Here is a 19,275-nt window from a genome sequence, read left to right as displayed (position 1 = left end):
CTGTTATACTACTACAAGCCAACGGGTAGAAGAAGTTGCCCTACATGTTGAGTTCATGTGTACTCCCTCCGTCCCAAAATTCTTGTCTTAGATTTGTCTAGATACGGATGTACCTAATACTAAAACGTGACTTGATACATTCGTATTTAGACAAATCTAAGACAAGAATTTTGGGACGGAGGGAGTAGTAAAAACTATCCATATTTAAAGAGCTTACTTTACTATCCATATTTAAAGTGGTACATACACGGAATGTTGAGTTAATTGTTGCATTATAGTTCCACGCGGCACATGTGATTACCAGATTACCAACTCCCCCCCCCCCCCCCCCCCCCCCCCACACACACACACACACAAAAGACAAAAAGGACTTGCATTATATTGCTCCAAGAGGCACGTTTGGAATTTCTTTCTCTATCTCTTAAATGTATAGCAAAACTACAGCATAATAACTTCATTTCTTTATTTATAGCTCTTACTGTCTTACATGCACACACACCACTAACACTGCTATACACATCATTTGAAATACTACAGATAGACTATGGAAACTTTGTAAGGGGAAGTTGCAGACATTCTCTGAATTCAAGCCACCTTGTCTCACTGTGAGAGGTCCTTTGTTTGTTTGGCCAGTAGGTTAGCCAAATCCAGCCTCTGATTTCCCAGTCCATAGTCTTTCCTAATGCCGCACCACAGACCTTCCAGTTTACACTGTCTCCATACTCATCGCGGGCAAAAATGATTCCACCCTGCTTTGTGAATGGGCGGTACGCATTTGAGTACCTGTCACGGAACCAAGCCCTCGGCTGAAGCAGCGAAAGCTTGGAAGGCTTTGAAGCACAAACCTCCCTCCCGTTCATGCCGTCGTGCAGAAACCAGTTCAAGGTTGCGGTGTTTCCGTGCACGGACTGCTCGAATTTCCAGGGTTTCATGGCCAGCGTGAGGCTTTCAGCGACAGAGGCCTTGAGACCAAATGAGTGTGGGGGATCGAACGAGCCCTCAAAGCCCTTCTCAATACCGAACTCGTGGGTGGGGTTGTCGGATGACTTGCTGACTGAAACTGACAGTACATCTGTTTGTTGCATAGGTGTGATCTGCAGCATGACACGAGATGGGAAATGCTTCTCTTCAGAACCATATCCGCGCTCCGCCATGAGGGTCTCGGAGACCAAAGGGTCCACGTCGCACCTGATATCGAGGGATGCTACAGTAAGTGTTCTTCACATATATGAGGAAATTCGAAATTTGCTTTCTACGGTTGGCAGTATCTTAACTGAAACAATTGAGTTGTTAGATTTCAATGTTTTTGATTGAGTAAACATGGGCCCAGTCACAGCTAAGATCAACAAGCATTTGAACTTTTAAACCATGTTGTTGCCTTGCTGTAGGCATCAACAAAATAGTTCTACTCTTCCAAGGATCTAAGTTGTTAGTTAGACCTTTGAGGAAATGTCAACTACAAAACTCGGCTGTTCTCTCTATTAATTTTTTGGTATTGATGACAGCGGTCAGGGGTGCGTAGAAGTGGTTAATGCGACAAAGAGAATGAAAATCTGTATATGTGAATACCACTGACCTTATGTTATCCACCTTTACCTCGATATCAATCCAGTTATCCCTTCTGACTGTTTTGTAGGCTAGCTGGACCACGCCTTCAAGTTGCTGATAAGTGAGTGAGAAGAGAAGGCGCTCATCCTGCGCCACCGCTGCCGCAGGATCCTCCATGCCCATGGCGATCACTGGGCAGTACAGCTGGACCTTCCAGAGCCCGCTTGCCTGGAGGGCGTACGAGAAGAGCGGTGACGCTGCCCTGGGCGTGTGGTGCGAGGACCGCAGCTCAACCATCCAGTTGGTCACCGCGAGGTTCATCGTCTGCATCCACTGGTCCTCGAGGTTCGCGCCGAGCATTTTGACGAGGGTCTTTGCAGCGCCTCTGCACTTTGGACCGGTCAGCTGGGTCCTCAGCGAGTCCAGGCACCCGTGGCGGAGGTCGCGAGGCGCCTCGTAGATGCAGACCAGGAAGGCGAGGGACAAGAAGACTATGTTGAAACCGTCGCTGAAGCTGCCGCCATGGAGTTGCTGCCCCCTGGGGAACCGGAAGGACGGCTTGCTGCTGTTGTCTGGCCCGTACCGCAACACCTGGTTCACGACGTCGACGAACAGCTGCACCATGTCTTGCTCGTCCAGGGATTGCTGCGCCTTGGTTTTCAGGTGGACCGGTTTCGACGTCCACAGGAATATCGGCTCGCGGTAGTTGGCGGAGATGGAGAAGGTGAGGTAGGAAGGCTGGGTGGGAGGTGTTTTGGCAACCGAGAGGGTCATTGATGCCGGCTGTGATGACGCCGACGCTGAAGGCGTGGCGCAGATGCAGAGGGACATGGTGTTGGTGCGCCACTGGGAGAATGGGGGCAGGCTGCTGATCCAACCCCATGCATCAGGCACGAAGTTGTGAGCCATTGTGGTGTTGGAAGAAGCTTGAGCTCCTTGCTGGCCTTTTATAAAGAGGGAAAGAAGGCGATGGCGCGGCGGATAGAACTTCGGTTTATCGCATATGATTGAGCCCAATGAGCGCACGGCAAAGTCTCGGGTAAAGTAGATTCTTGGTTTGAGATTTATCTGGTCTAGATGCTGATTGGAAAATTTATCTGCTACTAATTGAGACTCGAAGAATCTCTCTTTATGCTGCCGTGCAGTGCTGAACGTGAACTGCTGTTATATATACCACGCGTTTCATGCTCAAGTTGGTGACCCTGATGACAAATTGTACTGTTCGGGAGGAAACTTGTGCCGTGGCTGCTGTCAACTGGGAATCGGAACCCGAGGAATCTCACATTGTACTTTCGTGAAGCTTTGCAATTTATCAACTCCAGACGCACGCCATTTATCCTTCTCTTTGTGTTTTGATATTTGCGGGAACGTTTGTTCGGGAGGAGAAAGCCACAGCGCGAACGCCTCCCCAGCCCCTAACAACTCAAAAGGTGAATCAAAAAGACCAGCAACGAAAAATAGAAGAAAAAAGCCCAGATTTTTCTTTTCTTTTGCTGTGATTAAAAAATCCCAATTTTTTGCTTTGTTAAGTAAAAAAAAAATACCATCAACTTTTAAACGCACAAAATTGCCATGGGTGAACAAGAATATATTTTAACAATAACCCAAAAAAGAAAAAAAGTCATGGCAATTTCCATCATACAAACAAAATAATTTGCAATGGCAAATTCATAGCAAAAAATGTCATGGTACTTTTACTTAATTTTACATGTAATGTATGCGAAAAATGCCGTGTGTGAAAAAATACAAAATGTTGAAAAAAAGAACATAGAGAAACGCCATAACCAAAATCATATTAAAATTTGCATATATTTGACATGGAAAAAAAGTAAAATCTGCCATGTTAATAATGGTCAAATAAATAGTAAATCTTGCCATGGCAATAAAAGTTAAAATTGCCATGGAAATTTAGGTAAATTTGCCGTGTTAATAAGGGTCAATTAGTCATCGGTAAAATAAAAAGTAAAACTTGCCATGGCAATAAAAGTTAAATATTACCATGGGGATTTAGGTAATTTTGCCATGTTAATGAAGGTCTATCAGCCATGGCAAAAAATTAGTAAAACTTGCCATGGCAATAAAAGTTCAAATATTGCCATGAGGATTTAGATAAATTTGCCATGTTAATAAAAGTCAAATAAATAGTAAAACTTGCCGTGGAAATAAAAGTTAAATATTGTCATGGGGATTTAGGTAAATTTGCCATGTTAATAAAAGATAAATTTGCCAGGGCAATAAATAGTAAAACTTGCCATGGCAATAAATGTTAAAAAAATGCCATGGGGATTTAGGTAAATTCGCCATGTTAATAAAGGTAAATAATTAGTAAAACTTGCCATGACAATATTTGGCATTTAGTGTTTTTTTTTGAAAATTTTAAGAATTGCAATGACAATTTTAAAAATCAAAAGTTGCCATGGCAAGAAAGCAATGAATTTGTCATGATCCGAGAACTAAATTTGCCATGATTCGATAACTACATTTGCCATCTTCTAGGAAGCAAATTTCCTATGATGCGTAAACTAAATTTGCCATGATCAATTAACTAATTTTTTTAATGTTTACATGGCAAAAAGTATAAGATTAGTTGCCATGGTCTACCAAAAAAATGCCATGGTAGAAACAGTAAAGTTGTGCCATGATCCAAAATGAAAAGTTGCCATGGCAAGAAAGCAATGAATTTTCCATGACCCGAAAACAAAATTTGCCATGATTCGATAACTATATTTGCCATCTTCCAGGAAAATTTAAGAAAAAATGTACGATGAGATGACATATTTAAGAAAAATTGTATAGTAGAGCACATGTTTAGTCCTGAATCTTTCTCTCTAAATGAAAAACAAGCTTTGATTACTCCATATCCCTAAACTCTAAAAATCACTTTCCCCACTACAGAAATTCGGCGCACATGGCCTAATCAATCTAGCTGCAAATCATTTATTTTCTTCTCAAATCTCATAGCCTGTCACAACTACAACAAAATCTAGGGACAAAAATTTCCATTCCATCCCGGAAGACTAGTATGCATCTCTGTTTTATTCAGATCACACAAAACAAATGATTTCCAGTCAGTGGTAACGAAATGCACAGAGTGGTAACGAAATGCACAGAAAAAGGTACGCATCTTTGTTTTATTCAGATCACCCAAAACAAATAACTTTCAAACTGTGATAGCGAAATACACAAAAAAGGTTGTTCTATTGATTCAGTAGACACATTCAAAACAAAATGACCTAGTTCACCTCTGCCCAGCCGATTCACTTCTGATGTATGCATCGCTAGAACAAAAAAATAGTAGTGGGCTGGGCATTACCGAGCAAAGCTCTGACTAGGACACGGGCGCTGATCTTCAAGCACCCCGCGGGAGCGGGGCAGCTAGCATTTGTGACCACATCGGGGAGCGCAGATGCCTGGAGTGGTCATTGTCCCCGCGGTCTTCCTCGAAGCGCAGCCCCACGTCAGGGAGCGCCAGATGCATGGACATGGTCGTCATTGCCGCGAGCGTCGTCGACGCAGCCCCACGTCAGGGGGAGCGGCAGTAGCCTGGAGGTGGTTGTCGTTGATGAGTAATATTTTTACACTCATTTCACCTTTGTTTAAATCGAGATATTTCAATTAAAAAGGGATATTCGCTCCGATATTAGTATCAATGACTAATGAATGCAACAGATTTCACAAATCCTCTCTTTGATGTGTTTCCACATGAAATGGGCTAAAACGGGAAGAAATCACGTATGAAAATGGAATGGAAGGAGAATGAATCAACAGGAAGCGTATGTGCAAAGTCAGCACAAAAGACGAAGTCTCATACGGGCACGAGTGCCCGTTTGGCGTGAATTTCGAGGCAGATCATCCACCCGAACAACTTTCGTTAAAGGAACCTCGTCGAAATGTCAACCAGGAGATGAGCACAGAAGCCAGAACCTCTTCATGATCATCCCCATCCACAAACCCTAGCCACCGCCATGGCCATAGCCATCTTCACCACCACCATAATGCTCATCCATTCCATTCATACTTGTAATCATGCATCGCACAAGGCATCCATTGTAAGACATATTGCAGTCAATCAATCTCAAGATGTGTTCTTCAATGTTTTCTTCTCACGATATGATCTTCACATGTGAGTAGTTCAGTAAGGTATGGGTTGGGGCATAAGCCTTGCAACCTAAGGTATTTATTAAGGGGATCAATGGAAGACTTTGACATAACGTCCCGTATGTGTGAAATAAAATTTTTCTGTGAAGATGTCTCTTGTCTTGTAAGGTACCCAAGATCATGGAGATCAAGCATTGATGAGGCTAGGAGCAAGGAGACCGTGATTTTTTATACTGAACACCGTTGACAGTAAGGTTCAGTAGGGTAACATGGATCATATCCTTGGGGAGAAATGAGGTGTAGTCGTTAAACGCCCAAAGCTCTTGTCTGATTTCATTATCTTAATTATCGAGGCAACCACGCGCGACGGATAGGGCCCGCGGTAGGAAAACTAGTCTTCATGCAGGACTCGTGCCGGTCAAGATGTTATTGGACACATCCCCCACTTCGATTCGTAACAAGCACATCTCGACGTGTGACTTCTAGTGCACAAATTAATATTTTATTTGATCCCAGCGTAAATACAAGGTTGTAAGCATAAGACCTCATACATGTACTTCTTTTTATTATAAGTGTTTGAATCACTATTTGCTTGTTGATCTGGTCAAAAGATGGATTTGACACTTCGACAAAAGCTTGCTAGAGACCATCGCTTCAAGGGAATCTTCCTCTCGTGGGTTCGATAACCCAGTGTCACCTCAAGGAAATAGGTGTGGGATACTCTTTTATGTTCAAATACTGGATCAATAAAAGGAGATATCAGTCATCGCCGCACGCGATTGGCGTCAAAGGCCACTCCACCTCTCCCGCCACCACTTCGCTACGCTGCCGAGGTTGCCGCCATTGCACGGGTGGGTGCAGTTGCGTCGCTGAGGTTGAGCGGGCTGCATCTCAGGGGGGTGGGGGCGGTGCACAATGCCGGGAGGGTGGTGCGGGAACTCCTTGGGGTGGTGCGGTGGTGTTGCACGACGGCGCGGCGACCATCGGCAGCCACCGCCCTCCTCCTCGGCCGACGCACATCGACCCCATGCATTGCGCGTCCCCCGGAGCCCACCATGCCGCGCGCCCACCCCAAGCCGAAGATCTTCTCCGGTTCCTGACGCTGCCACCGCAGCTCGCCGGGGGAGTCACAGAAGAGAGAGAGAGATGCGGGAGGGAATGTGGATGTTAGAAGAGTGGTGCGTGGGTCAGGGAAGATCGAAAGGGAAGGAGGATAAGGCTGTCATTCGCGATCAAATCATAATACCCCGAACACTTCAACACGTTGACATGGACACAATACCCTGCACCAAGATTCGTGCACGCAAAACAACAACAATGAGTGCATTCGGCGCCAGAAGACAGAATCCGGCATGTTCGACACTTATCGATTCCATAAAAAATACATCTAGATCCTTAGACCACCTAGCGATGACTACAAGCACTGAAGTGAGCCGAAGGTGCGCTGCTGCCATCACCCCTCTCTCGCCGAAGCTGGGCAAAAATTATAGTAGATAGTCAGGAAGTCGTCATGCTAAGGCCCCATAGGACCAGCCCCTCAGAACAACAATTGCCGCCATTGAAGAGTACCGTAGATCGGAAGGATTCAACTTGAAGGCACGAACGTAGACAAACTACGACTAAATCCGAGCAAACCCACCAAGGATAGATCCGCCGGAGATACACTTCCATACGCGCACCGACGATTCTAGACGCACCATCTGGATGGGGGCTAGGCGCAGAGAACCTTATTCCATCTTCAGGGAGTAGTCGTTTTCTCGTCTTCCTGAGCAGGACACAAACCTTAACAAGACCCGAAGAAACATCTAAAACGGAGCCCTCCCACAGGCAAGGGTCAGGATTCACCGTGTCGCCATGGCCCTAAGACCACCAGAGACAAGACGAAGCATTACTCCAGGAGTACCTATGTGGTGTACTCATGTGTTGCTACTCCTGTCATTTGAATATTATTTAAAATGTTCAAAATTAGGTACTTGATATGTCTCCAACGTATCTATAATTTTTTATTGTTCCATGCTATTATAGTATCAATCTTGGATATTTTATATGACTTTTTTGCTATTTTATATCATTTTTGGGTTTTAACCTATTAACCCAGTGCCTAGTACCAGTTGTTGTTTTATGCTTATTTTTGGTTTTCCAGAAAATCAGTACCAAACGGAGTCCAAACGCTACGAAACTTTTTGATGATTTTTTTCTAGACAAAAGAGACCCTAGAAGTTTTGGGAGGAGACCAAACGGCAATCGAGGAGACGACAAGGCAACAGGCCGCGCCCTGGGGGGTTGACCTGTTACCTTATGGGCCCCATGAGGCTCTGTCTGACCTAATTCCACCTCTATAAATTCTCTAATATTGGGAAACCAATAGAGAGCCACCCAAAATACTTTTCCCACCATCGCAAGTTTATGTTCTTTCGCGATCCCATCTGGAGGCCTTTTCCGGTACTCCATCGGAGGGGGAATCGATCACGGATGGCTTCTACATCATCCTTGCCGTCTTCTGATGATGCATGTGTAGTTCACCACAAACCTATCGGTCCATAGCTAGTAGCTAGATGTTTTTTTATCTCTCTTTAATCTTCAATACAATGTTCTCCTCGCTGTTCTTGGAGTTCTATCCGATATAATCTTATTTTACGGTGGGATCCGATGAATTGTGGGTTTATGATCTGAATATTCATGAGAAGTAACTGTGTCTTTTCTGAACTTTATTATGCATGATTGTTATAGCTTTGTATTTCTCTCCTATCTATCTATTTGGTTTGACCAACTAAATTGATTTATCTTTAGTGGGAGAGGTGCTTTGTAATGGGTTCAACCTTGCAGGCTCTATATCCCAGTGACAGAAGGGGACAAGACACATATTTGTATTGTTGCCATTATGGATAAAAATGACGGGGTTTATTCATATTGTTTGGGTTTACTTTGTCTACATCATGTCATCTTGCTTAAGGCGTTACTCCATTTTTCATGAACTTAATACCATAGATGCATACTGGATAGCAGTCGATTGGTGGAGTAATAGTAGATGCAGGCAGGAGTCAGTCTACTTGTCTCGGACGTGATGCCTATATACATGATCATTGCCTTGGATATCGTCATAACTATGCGCTTTTCTGTCATTTGCCCAACAGTAATTTGTCCACCCACCATATGCTATGTGTTCGAGAGAGAAGCCTCTAGTGAAAACTATGGCCCCCGGGTCTACTTTAATCATATTAAAAAAAACCAAAATACCTTGTTGCAATTTTATTACTTTTATTTTGTTTTGCAATTTATCCATCTACCTATACAAGATTTCATCCTTGCAAGTAACGAGTTCAAGGGGATTGACAACCCTCTTGCCCGTGTTGGGTGCAAGTACTTGCTTTTGTGTGTGCAGGTGCTGTTCACGAGGCTTTGCATGATTCTCCTATTGGTTCGATAAACCTTGGTTCTCACTGAGGGAAATACTTATCTCTACTGTACTGCATCTTCCCTCCTCTTCAAGGAAAATCCCAACGCAGCTCAGAAGTAGCAGTACTCCTGAGGTAATGCTTCTCTCATTGGAGTATAAGACTAGGAGTACTCGTTGTGTTGTTGATGTGCTGGAGTAGTATAGGTGTACAATTTGATTTTCCTTGTGTGCAAAACATTTTATGCAAATATTTAGATGCCTTGAAATTCTCCTGTGCAAATAATATAGGAGTACTGATGACCCACAAGTATAGGGGATCAATTGTAGCTCTTTTCGATAAGTAAGAGTGTCGAACCCAACTAGGAGCAGAAGGAAATGACAAGTAGTTTTTAGTAAGGTAATGTCTGCAAGTGCTGAAATTGTGAGTAGCAGAGTAGTTTGATAGCAAGATAATTTGTAACGAGCAAGTAGCGATAGCACTAAAAAATATGCAGCAAGGCAGCCCAATCCTTTTGAGGCAAAGGACATGCCAAAACGGTCTCTTATGATAAGCAAACCGTTCTTGAGGGTACACGGGAATTTTATCTAGTCACTTTCATCATGTTGGTTCGATTTGTGTTCGCTACTTTGATAATTTGATATGTGGGTGGACCGGTGCTTAGGTGTTGTTCTTACTTGAACAAACCTCCTACTTATGATTAACCCTCCCGCAAGCATCCGCAACTACGAGAAAAGTATTAAGAATAAATTCTAACCATAGTATTAAACTTTTGGATCCAATCGGCCCCTTACGGAATAACGCATAAACTGGGGTTCAAGCTTCTGTCACTCTCGCAACCCATCATCTAATTGCTACTCCACAATGCATTCCCTTAGGCCCAAATATGGTGAAGTGTCATGTAGTCGACATTCACATGACACCACTAAGGGAATAACAACATACATACTATCAAAGTATCAAACACAGATCAAATTCACATGATTACTTGCAACATGATTTCTCCCGTGACCTCAAGAGCAAAAGTAACTACTCAGAAATGATAATCATGCTCAAGATCAGAGGGGTATTAAATAGCATAATGGATCTGAACATATAATCTTCCACCAAATAAACCATATAGTAATCAACTACAAGATGTAATCAACACTACTAGTCACCCACAAGCACCAATCTATAGTTCCGGTAACAAGATTGAACACAAGAGATGAACTAGGGTTTGAGATGAGATGGTGCTGTTGAAGATGTTGATGGAGATTGCCCTCCCCAAGATGGGAGAGTTGTTGGTGATGATGATGACGATGATTTCCCCCTCCGGGAGGGAAGTTCCCCCGGCGGAATTGCTCCACCGGAGGGCAAAAGTGCTCTTGCCCAAGTTCCGCCTCGAGGCGGCGGCGCTTCGTCCCAAAAGTCCTCTCCATATTTTTTCTAGGTCAAATGACCTATATACCATAAGATGGGCACCGGAGGTGGGCCTGGATGAGCACAACCCACCAGGGCACGCCTGGGCTCCCTGGCGCGCCCAGGTGGGTTGTGCCCACCTGGTGCCCCCCGCTGGTAGTTATTTGCTCCAATAATTCTTAAATATTCCACAAAAAAATCTCCATGAAGTTTCATCTTGTTTGGAGTTGTGCAGAATAGGTGGCCTGACGTAGCTTTTCCAGGTCCAGATTTCCAGCTGCCGAAATTCTCCCTCTTGGTGTGTACCTTGCAAATTATGAGAGAAAAGGCATTAGAATTACTGCAAAAAACATTATTATGGATAAAAACATCATAAATAACAGTAAGAAAACATGATGCAAAATGGACGTATCAACTCCCCCAAGCTTAGACCTCGCTTGTCCTCAAGCGAAAACCGAAATCGAAAAACATGTCCAGATGCTTTGAGAGAGAGGTGGCGATAAAAACAAAATACGGACATAGAAGCATCATGTTGATTATTATAACAGCAACAAAATTAAACATAGGGCTTTTATCATAGAACTTTTATCATATGATTCTCATGAATAAGTAATAGTTCATCGCACAATCGAAGTATAAAGCAAAAACTCTATTAGAAACCAACAAACTATGTTCTCAGTCAACTTTGCAACTATAATTCATCATCTTTTCAGGAAGGGTCACATGTCGGAGCCTTTAGGCAAGTTCACATACTCAACCATCATATCGTCTTCTATGATTGCTAACACTCACCTCGTACCCATGAGCAAAACATTTCAACCAGACACATAGAAAGATAGGGCTTAAAGTTTCACCTCCCAACATACTCACCTCAAGGGTGATGTCAACAATAATAACTCATGCTATCTATATTCAACTGGACATATGTGCCTAGATCTTTCCTCACCACATGATGCTTGCCAAAGGAGAAAAATAAAAAGGAATAGAAGGAAAACTTTGACTCTTTGCATAAAAGTAAATACGTAAAAGTAAAAGATAGGCCCTTCGCAGAGGGAAGCAGAGGTTGCCATGCTCTTAGTTGTTTGTATGCTCAATCCCTTAGTGCTAGAGAACGTCACGTTGTATTGCCCCTTAAGATGACAACCTTTATTATGCAGTCTGTCGCTTTTATTCTTTGTCATCCAAGTTCGTACAACGCTCAATTTTCTCTTACACTAAAGGATCTCACACTTTTAGAAGCAATTTTTATGGACTTTTTGCACCGATGACAACTTACTTGAGGGATCTTGCTCAATCCCTAGGTAGGTATGGTGGACACTTGAAAATAGGATTTGGGTTTAAGGGTTTTTGGATGCACAAGTAGTATCTCTACTTAGTGCGGAATTTTTGGCTACCAAAGATAGGGGCAAGCACCACATGTTGAAGGATCTATGACAATATGACTTCTGTGTGAATATAAACAAACATAAACCATTACGTTGTCTTCCTTGTCCAACGTCAACAATTTTGGCATATAATATTTTGATGAGGGCTCACAATCAGAAAAGATTTCTAGGATAGTATATTTATACGTGAATCTTCTCTTCCCTTATTAATTCTTTCATGAGTTGCATCATTGACTAATGCTATGTTTGTCAATCTCTAATAAAATTTCCTACTTATACTTTTCCTTGTGTGGTGACATCACCTACCATAGGATTAGTATATGATCTTATTGATTTATTTCCTTTCTTTTATTTATTTACTTTCTCTTTTTCCTTTCTTATTTCTTTTCTTTATTTGTAACATGAAAGTAAAGAAAGCAAAAACTCAAACTAAACTTTATTATATAGCTTGCACACGATTACAAGGATAGATCACTAAGCAAACTCTCAAAGAGGAAAGGATCGAACTAAACTTTTATTCATCTAAAGCAAAAGATCGAACTAAGATAAGTAAAAGCAAAAAGATGGTGGGATGATACGATACCGGGGCACCTCCCCCAAGCTTGGCGGAAACCAAGGGGAGTGCCCATACCCGATACTCAATTCCCTTTTGGCAGTGAAGAAGATGGTGGTGATGAAGAAGAGATCTTGTCCTCGGATTTCCATGGCAGTAGTCCACCATCATAAGAGGAGGAGTGAGTCTCACGGGTCCTGCAACAAGTAGCCAAACTCATACCTTTAAACCTCGCCTCATATTCAAAGACTTGGTTTTGAAGATCATAGATCTGGCTTTGGAGAAAATTGATTTGCTCGTTGAGGGTGAAGATGATGTCCTTCATGGGCTTGCCATCCACCTTGAGATCACGGGAAAGGTTCGTGATCATGAGGTGATTGGCATTGATCCCATGCTCCACCATCCCCTTGCACCAGAAGACTTCCTGCTCCATGGCTTCAAGCCTGGCCTCCACGGTTCCCGTGCCCTTGGGACCTTGCTCATCGTGGATGTACAACACCCCCTCATGCATCTGGATGGTTTGAGGGGGCTGCACCACCTCCCGCAAATATGGGTTGATGACGTTCTTGAAGAACTTGTCCTTGGAGGAGCTTGAAGAGGCCATGGTAGATGGGATCTGACAGAAAATAACAAGGAAAAAGAGAACAGAGGATTTCTCCGTGATACGGAGGTTAACAGGTTCGGGAAGTATATATAGAATTTTTATCTTGGGGGACAAGCATACGGAAGAAAAGCGGAGTCCAGAAGGTGTCCCAGGTGGGCACAACCCACCTGGGCGCGCCAGGCAAGCCTGGCGCGCCCTGGTGTGCCTGGCGCGCCCAGGTGGGTTGTGCCCACCAGGGGATGCTTCCTGGAAGCTTCTTTATTTCCAAAATTCTTAAATATTCCAAAACTGATACAAGCTATTTTTGTGGATTTTCGGAGTATGTTTACTTACCGTATCACGTACCTCCTTATTTTCACGATTTTGGAGTGTTCCAGAAGGACTCTTTTATGTGTTCTTCCGGTGTCAAAGTTTGGATAATATTACTTTCAACGTTAATGGGCGTACCTGAGATATAATGCTTTATTCGTTGCCCATTGACAACCTTCGGGTTAGTACCTTCGGGATTATTTATTTTGATGGCTCCAGACCGGTAAACCTCCTCGATGACATGTGGGCCTTCCCATTTCGAGAGGAGTTTTCCTGCAAAGAATCTGAAAATAGATTTGTACAAAGGAACATATTCTCCGACTTTAAACTCACGCTTTTGAATTCTTTTGTCATGCCATCTTTTAACTTTTTCTTTGAATAATTTTGCATTTTCATAAGCTTGGGTTCTCCATTCATCTAGAGAGGTAATATCAAATAACCTCTTTTCACCAGCAAGTTTGAAATCATAGTTGAGTTCTTTAACTGCCCAAAATGCTTTATGTTCTAACTCAAGATGCAAATGACAAGCTTTTCCATAAACCATTTTATAAGGAGACATGCCCATAGGATTTTTATATGCTGTTCTATAAGCCCAAAGTGCATCATCTAATTTCTTAGACCAATTCTTCCTGGACCTATTGACAGTCTTTTGCAAAATTAATTTTATTTCTCTATTGCTAAGTTCAACTTGACCACTAGACTGAGGATGATAGGGTGATGCAATTCTATGATTAACATCATACTTGGCAAGCATTTTACTAAAAGCACCATGAATAAAGTGTGAACCACCATCAATCATTAAATATCTAGGGACTCCAAACCTTGGGAAAATAACTTCCTTAAGCATTTTAATAGAGGTGTTGTGATCAGCACTACTAGTTGGAATAGCTTCTACCCATTTAGTAACATAATCAACAGCAACCAAAATATGTGTATACCCATTAGAGGAAGGAAAAGGTCCCATGTAATCAAATCCCCAAACATCAAATGGTTCAACAACAAGTGAATAATTTATAGGCATTTCTTGACGCTTACCGATATTACCTATTCTTTGACATTCATCACAAGATAAGACGAACTTACGAGCATCCTTGAAGAGAGTAGGCCAATAAAATCCAGACCGCAATACCTTATGAGCAGCTCTATCTCCAGCATGATGCCCTCCATAAGCTTCAGAGTGACATTTCCGTAGGATTTGTCCCTGTTCATGCTCAGGTACACAACGTCTAATAATACCATCTACTCCTTCTTTATAGAGATGTGGGTCATCCCAAAAGTAATGTCTTAAATCATAGAAGAATTTTTTCTTTTGTTGGTATGTAAAGCTAGGTGGTAAATATTTAGCAACAATGTAATTAGCATAATCAGCATACCAAAGAGTACTATGAGAAACATTTATTGCAGCTAACTGCTCATCAGGAAAACTATCATCAATAGGTAGTGGGTCATCAAGCACATTTTCAAGCCTAGACAAATTATTAGCTACCGGGTTCTCAGCTCCTTTTCTATCAATGATATCTAAATCAAATTCTTGTAACAAGAGAACCCATCGAATAAGTCTAGGTTTAGCATCTTTCTTTTCCATAAGATATTTAATAGCAGCATGGTCTGTGTGAACAGTTACTTTGGAATCAACAATATAAGGTCTAAATTTGTCACAAGCAAATACCACTGCTAAGAATTCTTTTTCAGTAGTAGCATAGTTTCTTTGAGCATTGTCTAGAGTTTTACTAGCATAATGAATAACATTCAATTTTTTATCAACTCTTTGTCCTAGAACAGCACCAACAACACAATCACTAGCATCACACATAATTTCAAAAGGCATGTTCCAATCAGGTGGTTGAACAATAGGTGCAGATATTAAGGCTTTCTTGAGTGTTCCAATCAGGTGGTTGAACAATAGGTGCAGATATTAAGGCTTTCTTGAGTGTTTCAAAGGCTTCTAAACAATCATCATAAAAAACAAAGGGAATATCCTTTTGCAAGAGACTAGTGAGAGGCCTAGAAATTTTAGAGAAATCTTTGATAAATCTCCTATAGAAACCAGCATGACCTAGGAAACTACAAATACCTTTTATATCTTTAGGACATGGCATTTTCTCAATTGCATCAACCTTAGCTTGGTCCACTTCAATACCCCTTTCAGAAATTTTATGACCCAAGATAATGCCTTCATTAACCATAAAGTGGCACTTCTCCCAATTCAAGACGTGGTTTGTTTGTTCACATCTCTGCAAAACTCGCTCAAGATTACTTAAACAATCATCAAAAGACTTCCCATAAACAGAAAAGTCATCCATGAAAACCTCAACAATCTTTTCACAAAAGTCAGAGAATATAGCAGTCATACATCTTTGAAAGGTAGCAGGTGCATTACATAAACCAAAAGGCATACGTCTATAAGCATAGGTTCCAAAAGGACAAGGAAAAGTGGTCTTTTCTTGATCAGGTTGAGAAACAGGTATTTGTGAAAAGCCAGAATATCCATCAAGGAAGCAAAAGTGTGTGTGCTTAGATAATATTTCAAGCATTTGATCAATAAAAGGCAAAGGGTAATGATCTTTTCTAGTTGCTTTGTTTAATTTTCTAAAATCAATTACCATTCTATAGCCTGTAACAATTCTTTGTGGAATAAGTTCATTCTTATCATTAGGAACGACAGTTATACCTCCTTCACAATGAACAGGACTTACCCATCTACTATCAGCCATAGGATAGATTATACCTGCTTCCAGAAGTTTTAATATTTCCGCTCTTACCACCTCTTTCATCTTCAGATTTAACCGACGTTGGTGATCAACAACGGGTTTAGCATCAAGTTCCATATTAATTTTGTGCTGACATAGAGTGGGACTAATGCCCTTTAAATCATCAAGAGTATATCCAATAGCAGCTTGGTGCTTCCTTAGAACTTTCAATAATCTTTCTTCTTCATGTTCTGAAAGGTTAGCACTAATAATAACAGGATATATTTTCTTTTCATCAAGATAAGCATATTTCAAAGTGTCTGGCAATTGCTTTAATTCAAACACAGGATCACCTTTAGGTGGAGGAGGACCTCCTAGAGTTTCAATAGGCAAATTGTGTTTAAGCAGAGCACGTTGTTCAAAGAAAATTTTATCTATTTCATTTCTTTCATGCATATGTAAATCATTTTCATGGTCTAGCAAATATTGTTCTAAAGGATTAGTAGGTCGTACATCAATAGAAGCAAGACCAATTAATTCGTCCTTACTAGGCAATTCTTTTTCATGACGCTTTCTACTAAACTTGGAAAAATTAAACTCATGAGACTCATTACCAAAACTAACACCGACAGTTTGTTTCTCACAATCTATCTTAGCATTAACGGTGTTCAAGAAAGGTCTACCAAAGATAAATGGACAAAAGTCATCTTATGGGGAACCAAGAACAAGAAAATCAGTAGGGTATTTTATTTTCCCACACAAGACTTCAACATCTCTAACAATCCCAATTGGTGATATGGTGTCTCTATTAGGAAGTTTAATAGTAACATCTATGGCTTCTATTTCTGCAGGTGCTATATCATTCGTAATTTCTTGATATAAGGTGTAAGGAATAACACTCACACTAGCACCTATGTCACATAAACCATGATAACAGTGATCTCCTATTTTAACTGAGATGACAGGCATGCCAACAATAGGTCTATGTTTATCCTTTTTACCAGGTTTGGCAATTCTAGCAGCTTCTTCACAGAAGTAAATAACATGCCCATCTATATCTTCTTCCAAGAGATATTTAACCATAGCAATGCCAGGTTCTACTTTAATTTGTTCATCAGGTTTAGGTGTTCTAATATAGCTTTTGTTAACCACAGTTGAAACTTTAGCATGTTCCTTTATCCTAATAGGGAAAGGTGGTTTCTCTATATAAGCAGAATGAACAACTGGATCAACATTATAAAGTATAGTTTCTTCTTTAACTGGTACCAGTTCTTTAATTTCTTCTTTAATAGGTGGATGATATTTAAACCACTTCTCTTTAGGGAGTTCAACATGAGTAGCAAATGATTCACAAAAGGAGGCAACTATCTCCGAGTCAAGTCCATATTTAGTGCTAAACTTTTGAAAAGCATCGGTATCCATAAAAGATTTAACACAATCATACTTAAGTTTAATACCTGACTCTTTACCTTCGTCAAGTTCCCAATCTTCAGAGTTGCGTTTATTTCTTTCCAAAAGATCCCACCGGAATTCAATAGTATTCTTCATAAAAGAACCGACATAAGAAGTATCAAGCATAGTTTGATCATCACGAGAAAGCCGAGCATAAAAATTCTGGATAATAATTTCTCTTGAGAGCTCATGATTCGTGCATGAATATAACATTGACTTAAGCCTCCCCCAAGCTAGAGCGATACTTTCTCCTTCATGATGCCAAAAATTATATATATAATTCCGATCACGATGAACTAGATGCATAGGATAATTTTTTTGGTGGAACTCCAATTTCAAACGATTCCAATTCCAAGATCCAATATCATCACATAGCCTATACCATGCCAATGATTTTGCCTTCAAAGATAAAGGGAAAACCTTTTTCATAACTTCATCCCTGGTTAAACCTGCAAGCTTAAACAATCCACAAATTTATTCCACATATATCAAGTGCATATTAGGATGTTCGGTTCCATCTCCTGCATAAGGATTAGCTAGCAGTTGTTCTATCATACCCGAAGGAATTTCATATTCAATATTTTTAGTAGGTGCAGTACGTTGAGGGGTAGCTAATTGTGGTTCCGGACGAGGTGAATATACCCCGAACAAACCCCTCAAAGGATTGTTTTCCATAGTAACAAGTGACAATAAATTTCAGCACACTATATAAATTTTTCCTTACCAAAGTCCACTTACCAAAGGCGCTTCACTCCACGGCAACGGTGCCAGAAAATAGCCATGATGACCCACAAGTATAGGGGATCAATTGTAGATCTTTCCGATAAGTAAGAGTGTCGAACCCAACGAGGAGCAGAAGGAAATGACAAGTAGTTTTCAGTAAGGTAATGTCTGCAAGTGCTGAAATTATGAGTAGCAGAGTAGTTTGATAGCAAGATAATTTGTAACGAGCAAGTAACGATAGTAGTAACAAAAGTGCAGCAAGGTAGCCTTTTGAGGCAAAGGACATGCCAAAACGGTCTCTTATGATAAGCAAAGCGTTCTTGAGGGTACACGGGAATTTCATCTAGTCACTTTCATCATGTTGGTTCGATTTGTGTTCGCTACTTTGATAATTTGATATGTGGGTGGACCAGTGCTTAGGTGTTGTTCTTTCTTGAACAAACCTCCTACTTATGATTAACCCTCCCGCAAGCATCCGCAACTACGAGAAAAGTATTAAGAATAAATTCTAACCATAGCATTAAACTTTTAGATCCAATCGGTCCCTTACGGAATAGCGCATAAACTAGGGTTTAAGCTTCTGCCACTCTCGCAACCCATCATCTAATTGCTACTCCACAATGCATTCCCTTAGAACCAAATATGGTGAAGTGTCATGTAGTCGACGTTCACATGACACCACTAAGGGAATAACAACATACATACTATCAAAATATCGAACACATATCAAATTCACATGATTACTTGCAACATGATTTCTCCCGTGACCTCAAGAACAAAAGTAACTACTCAGAAATGATAATCATGCTCAAGATCAGAGGGGTATTAAATAGCATAATGGATCTGAACATATAATCTTCCACCAAATAAACCATATAGTAATCAACTACAAGATGTAATCAACACTACTAGTCACCCACAAGCACCAATCTATAGTTCCGGTAACAAGATTGAACACAAGAGATGAACTAGGGTTTGAGATGAGATGGTGCTGTTGAAGATGTTGATGGAGATTGCCCTCCCCAAGATGGGAGAGTTGTTAGTGATGATGATGACGATGATTTCCCCCTCTGGGAGGGAAGTTCCCCCGGCGGAATCACTCCGCCGGAGGGCAAAA

General features: G+C 41.3%; 1 protein-coding gene and 1 long non-coding RNA gene across 2 annotated transcripts; one reads left to right on the top strand and one right to left on the bottom strand.

Moving 5' to 3' along the window:
* Window positions 1-457: 457 nt before the first annotated feature.
* LOC109768526 (uncharacterized) lies at window positions 458-2,460 on the bottom strand. Its single transcript, XM_020327260.4, has 2 exons — window positions 1,577-2,460; window positions 458-1,188 (listed from the first exon to the last, which is right to left on the bottom strand). Exons 1-2 carry the CDS (start codon window positions 2,455-2,457, stop codon window positions 543-545), a joined length of 1,527 nt encoding a protein of 508 aa, XP_020182849.1. The 5' UTR covers window positions 2,458-2,460; the 3' UTR covers window positions 458-542.
* Window positions 1,088-2,740, top strand: LOC141042259 (uncharacterized). The gene is made up of 2 exons (XR_012204202.1): window positions 1,088-1,209; window positions 1,637-2,740. It is a non-coding gene; the product is annotated as an uncharacterized lncRNA (long non-coding RNA).
* The last annotated feature ends 16,535 nt before the right edge of the window (window positions 2,741-19,275 follow it).

Source organism: Aegilops tauschii, chromosome 3, assembly GCF_002575655.3.
Source record: "Aegilops tauschii subsp. strangulata cultivar AL8/78 chromosome 3, Aet v6.0, whole genome shotgun sequence".
Lineage (NCBI taxonomy): Eukaryota > Viridiplantae > Streptophyta > Magnoliopsida > Poales > Poaceae > Aegilops > Aegilops tauschii.
The sequence above is the reverse complement of the archived record's forward strand: the minus strand, read 5'-3'. Positions and strand labels throughout refer to the sequence as shown.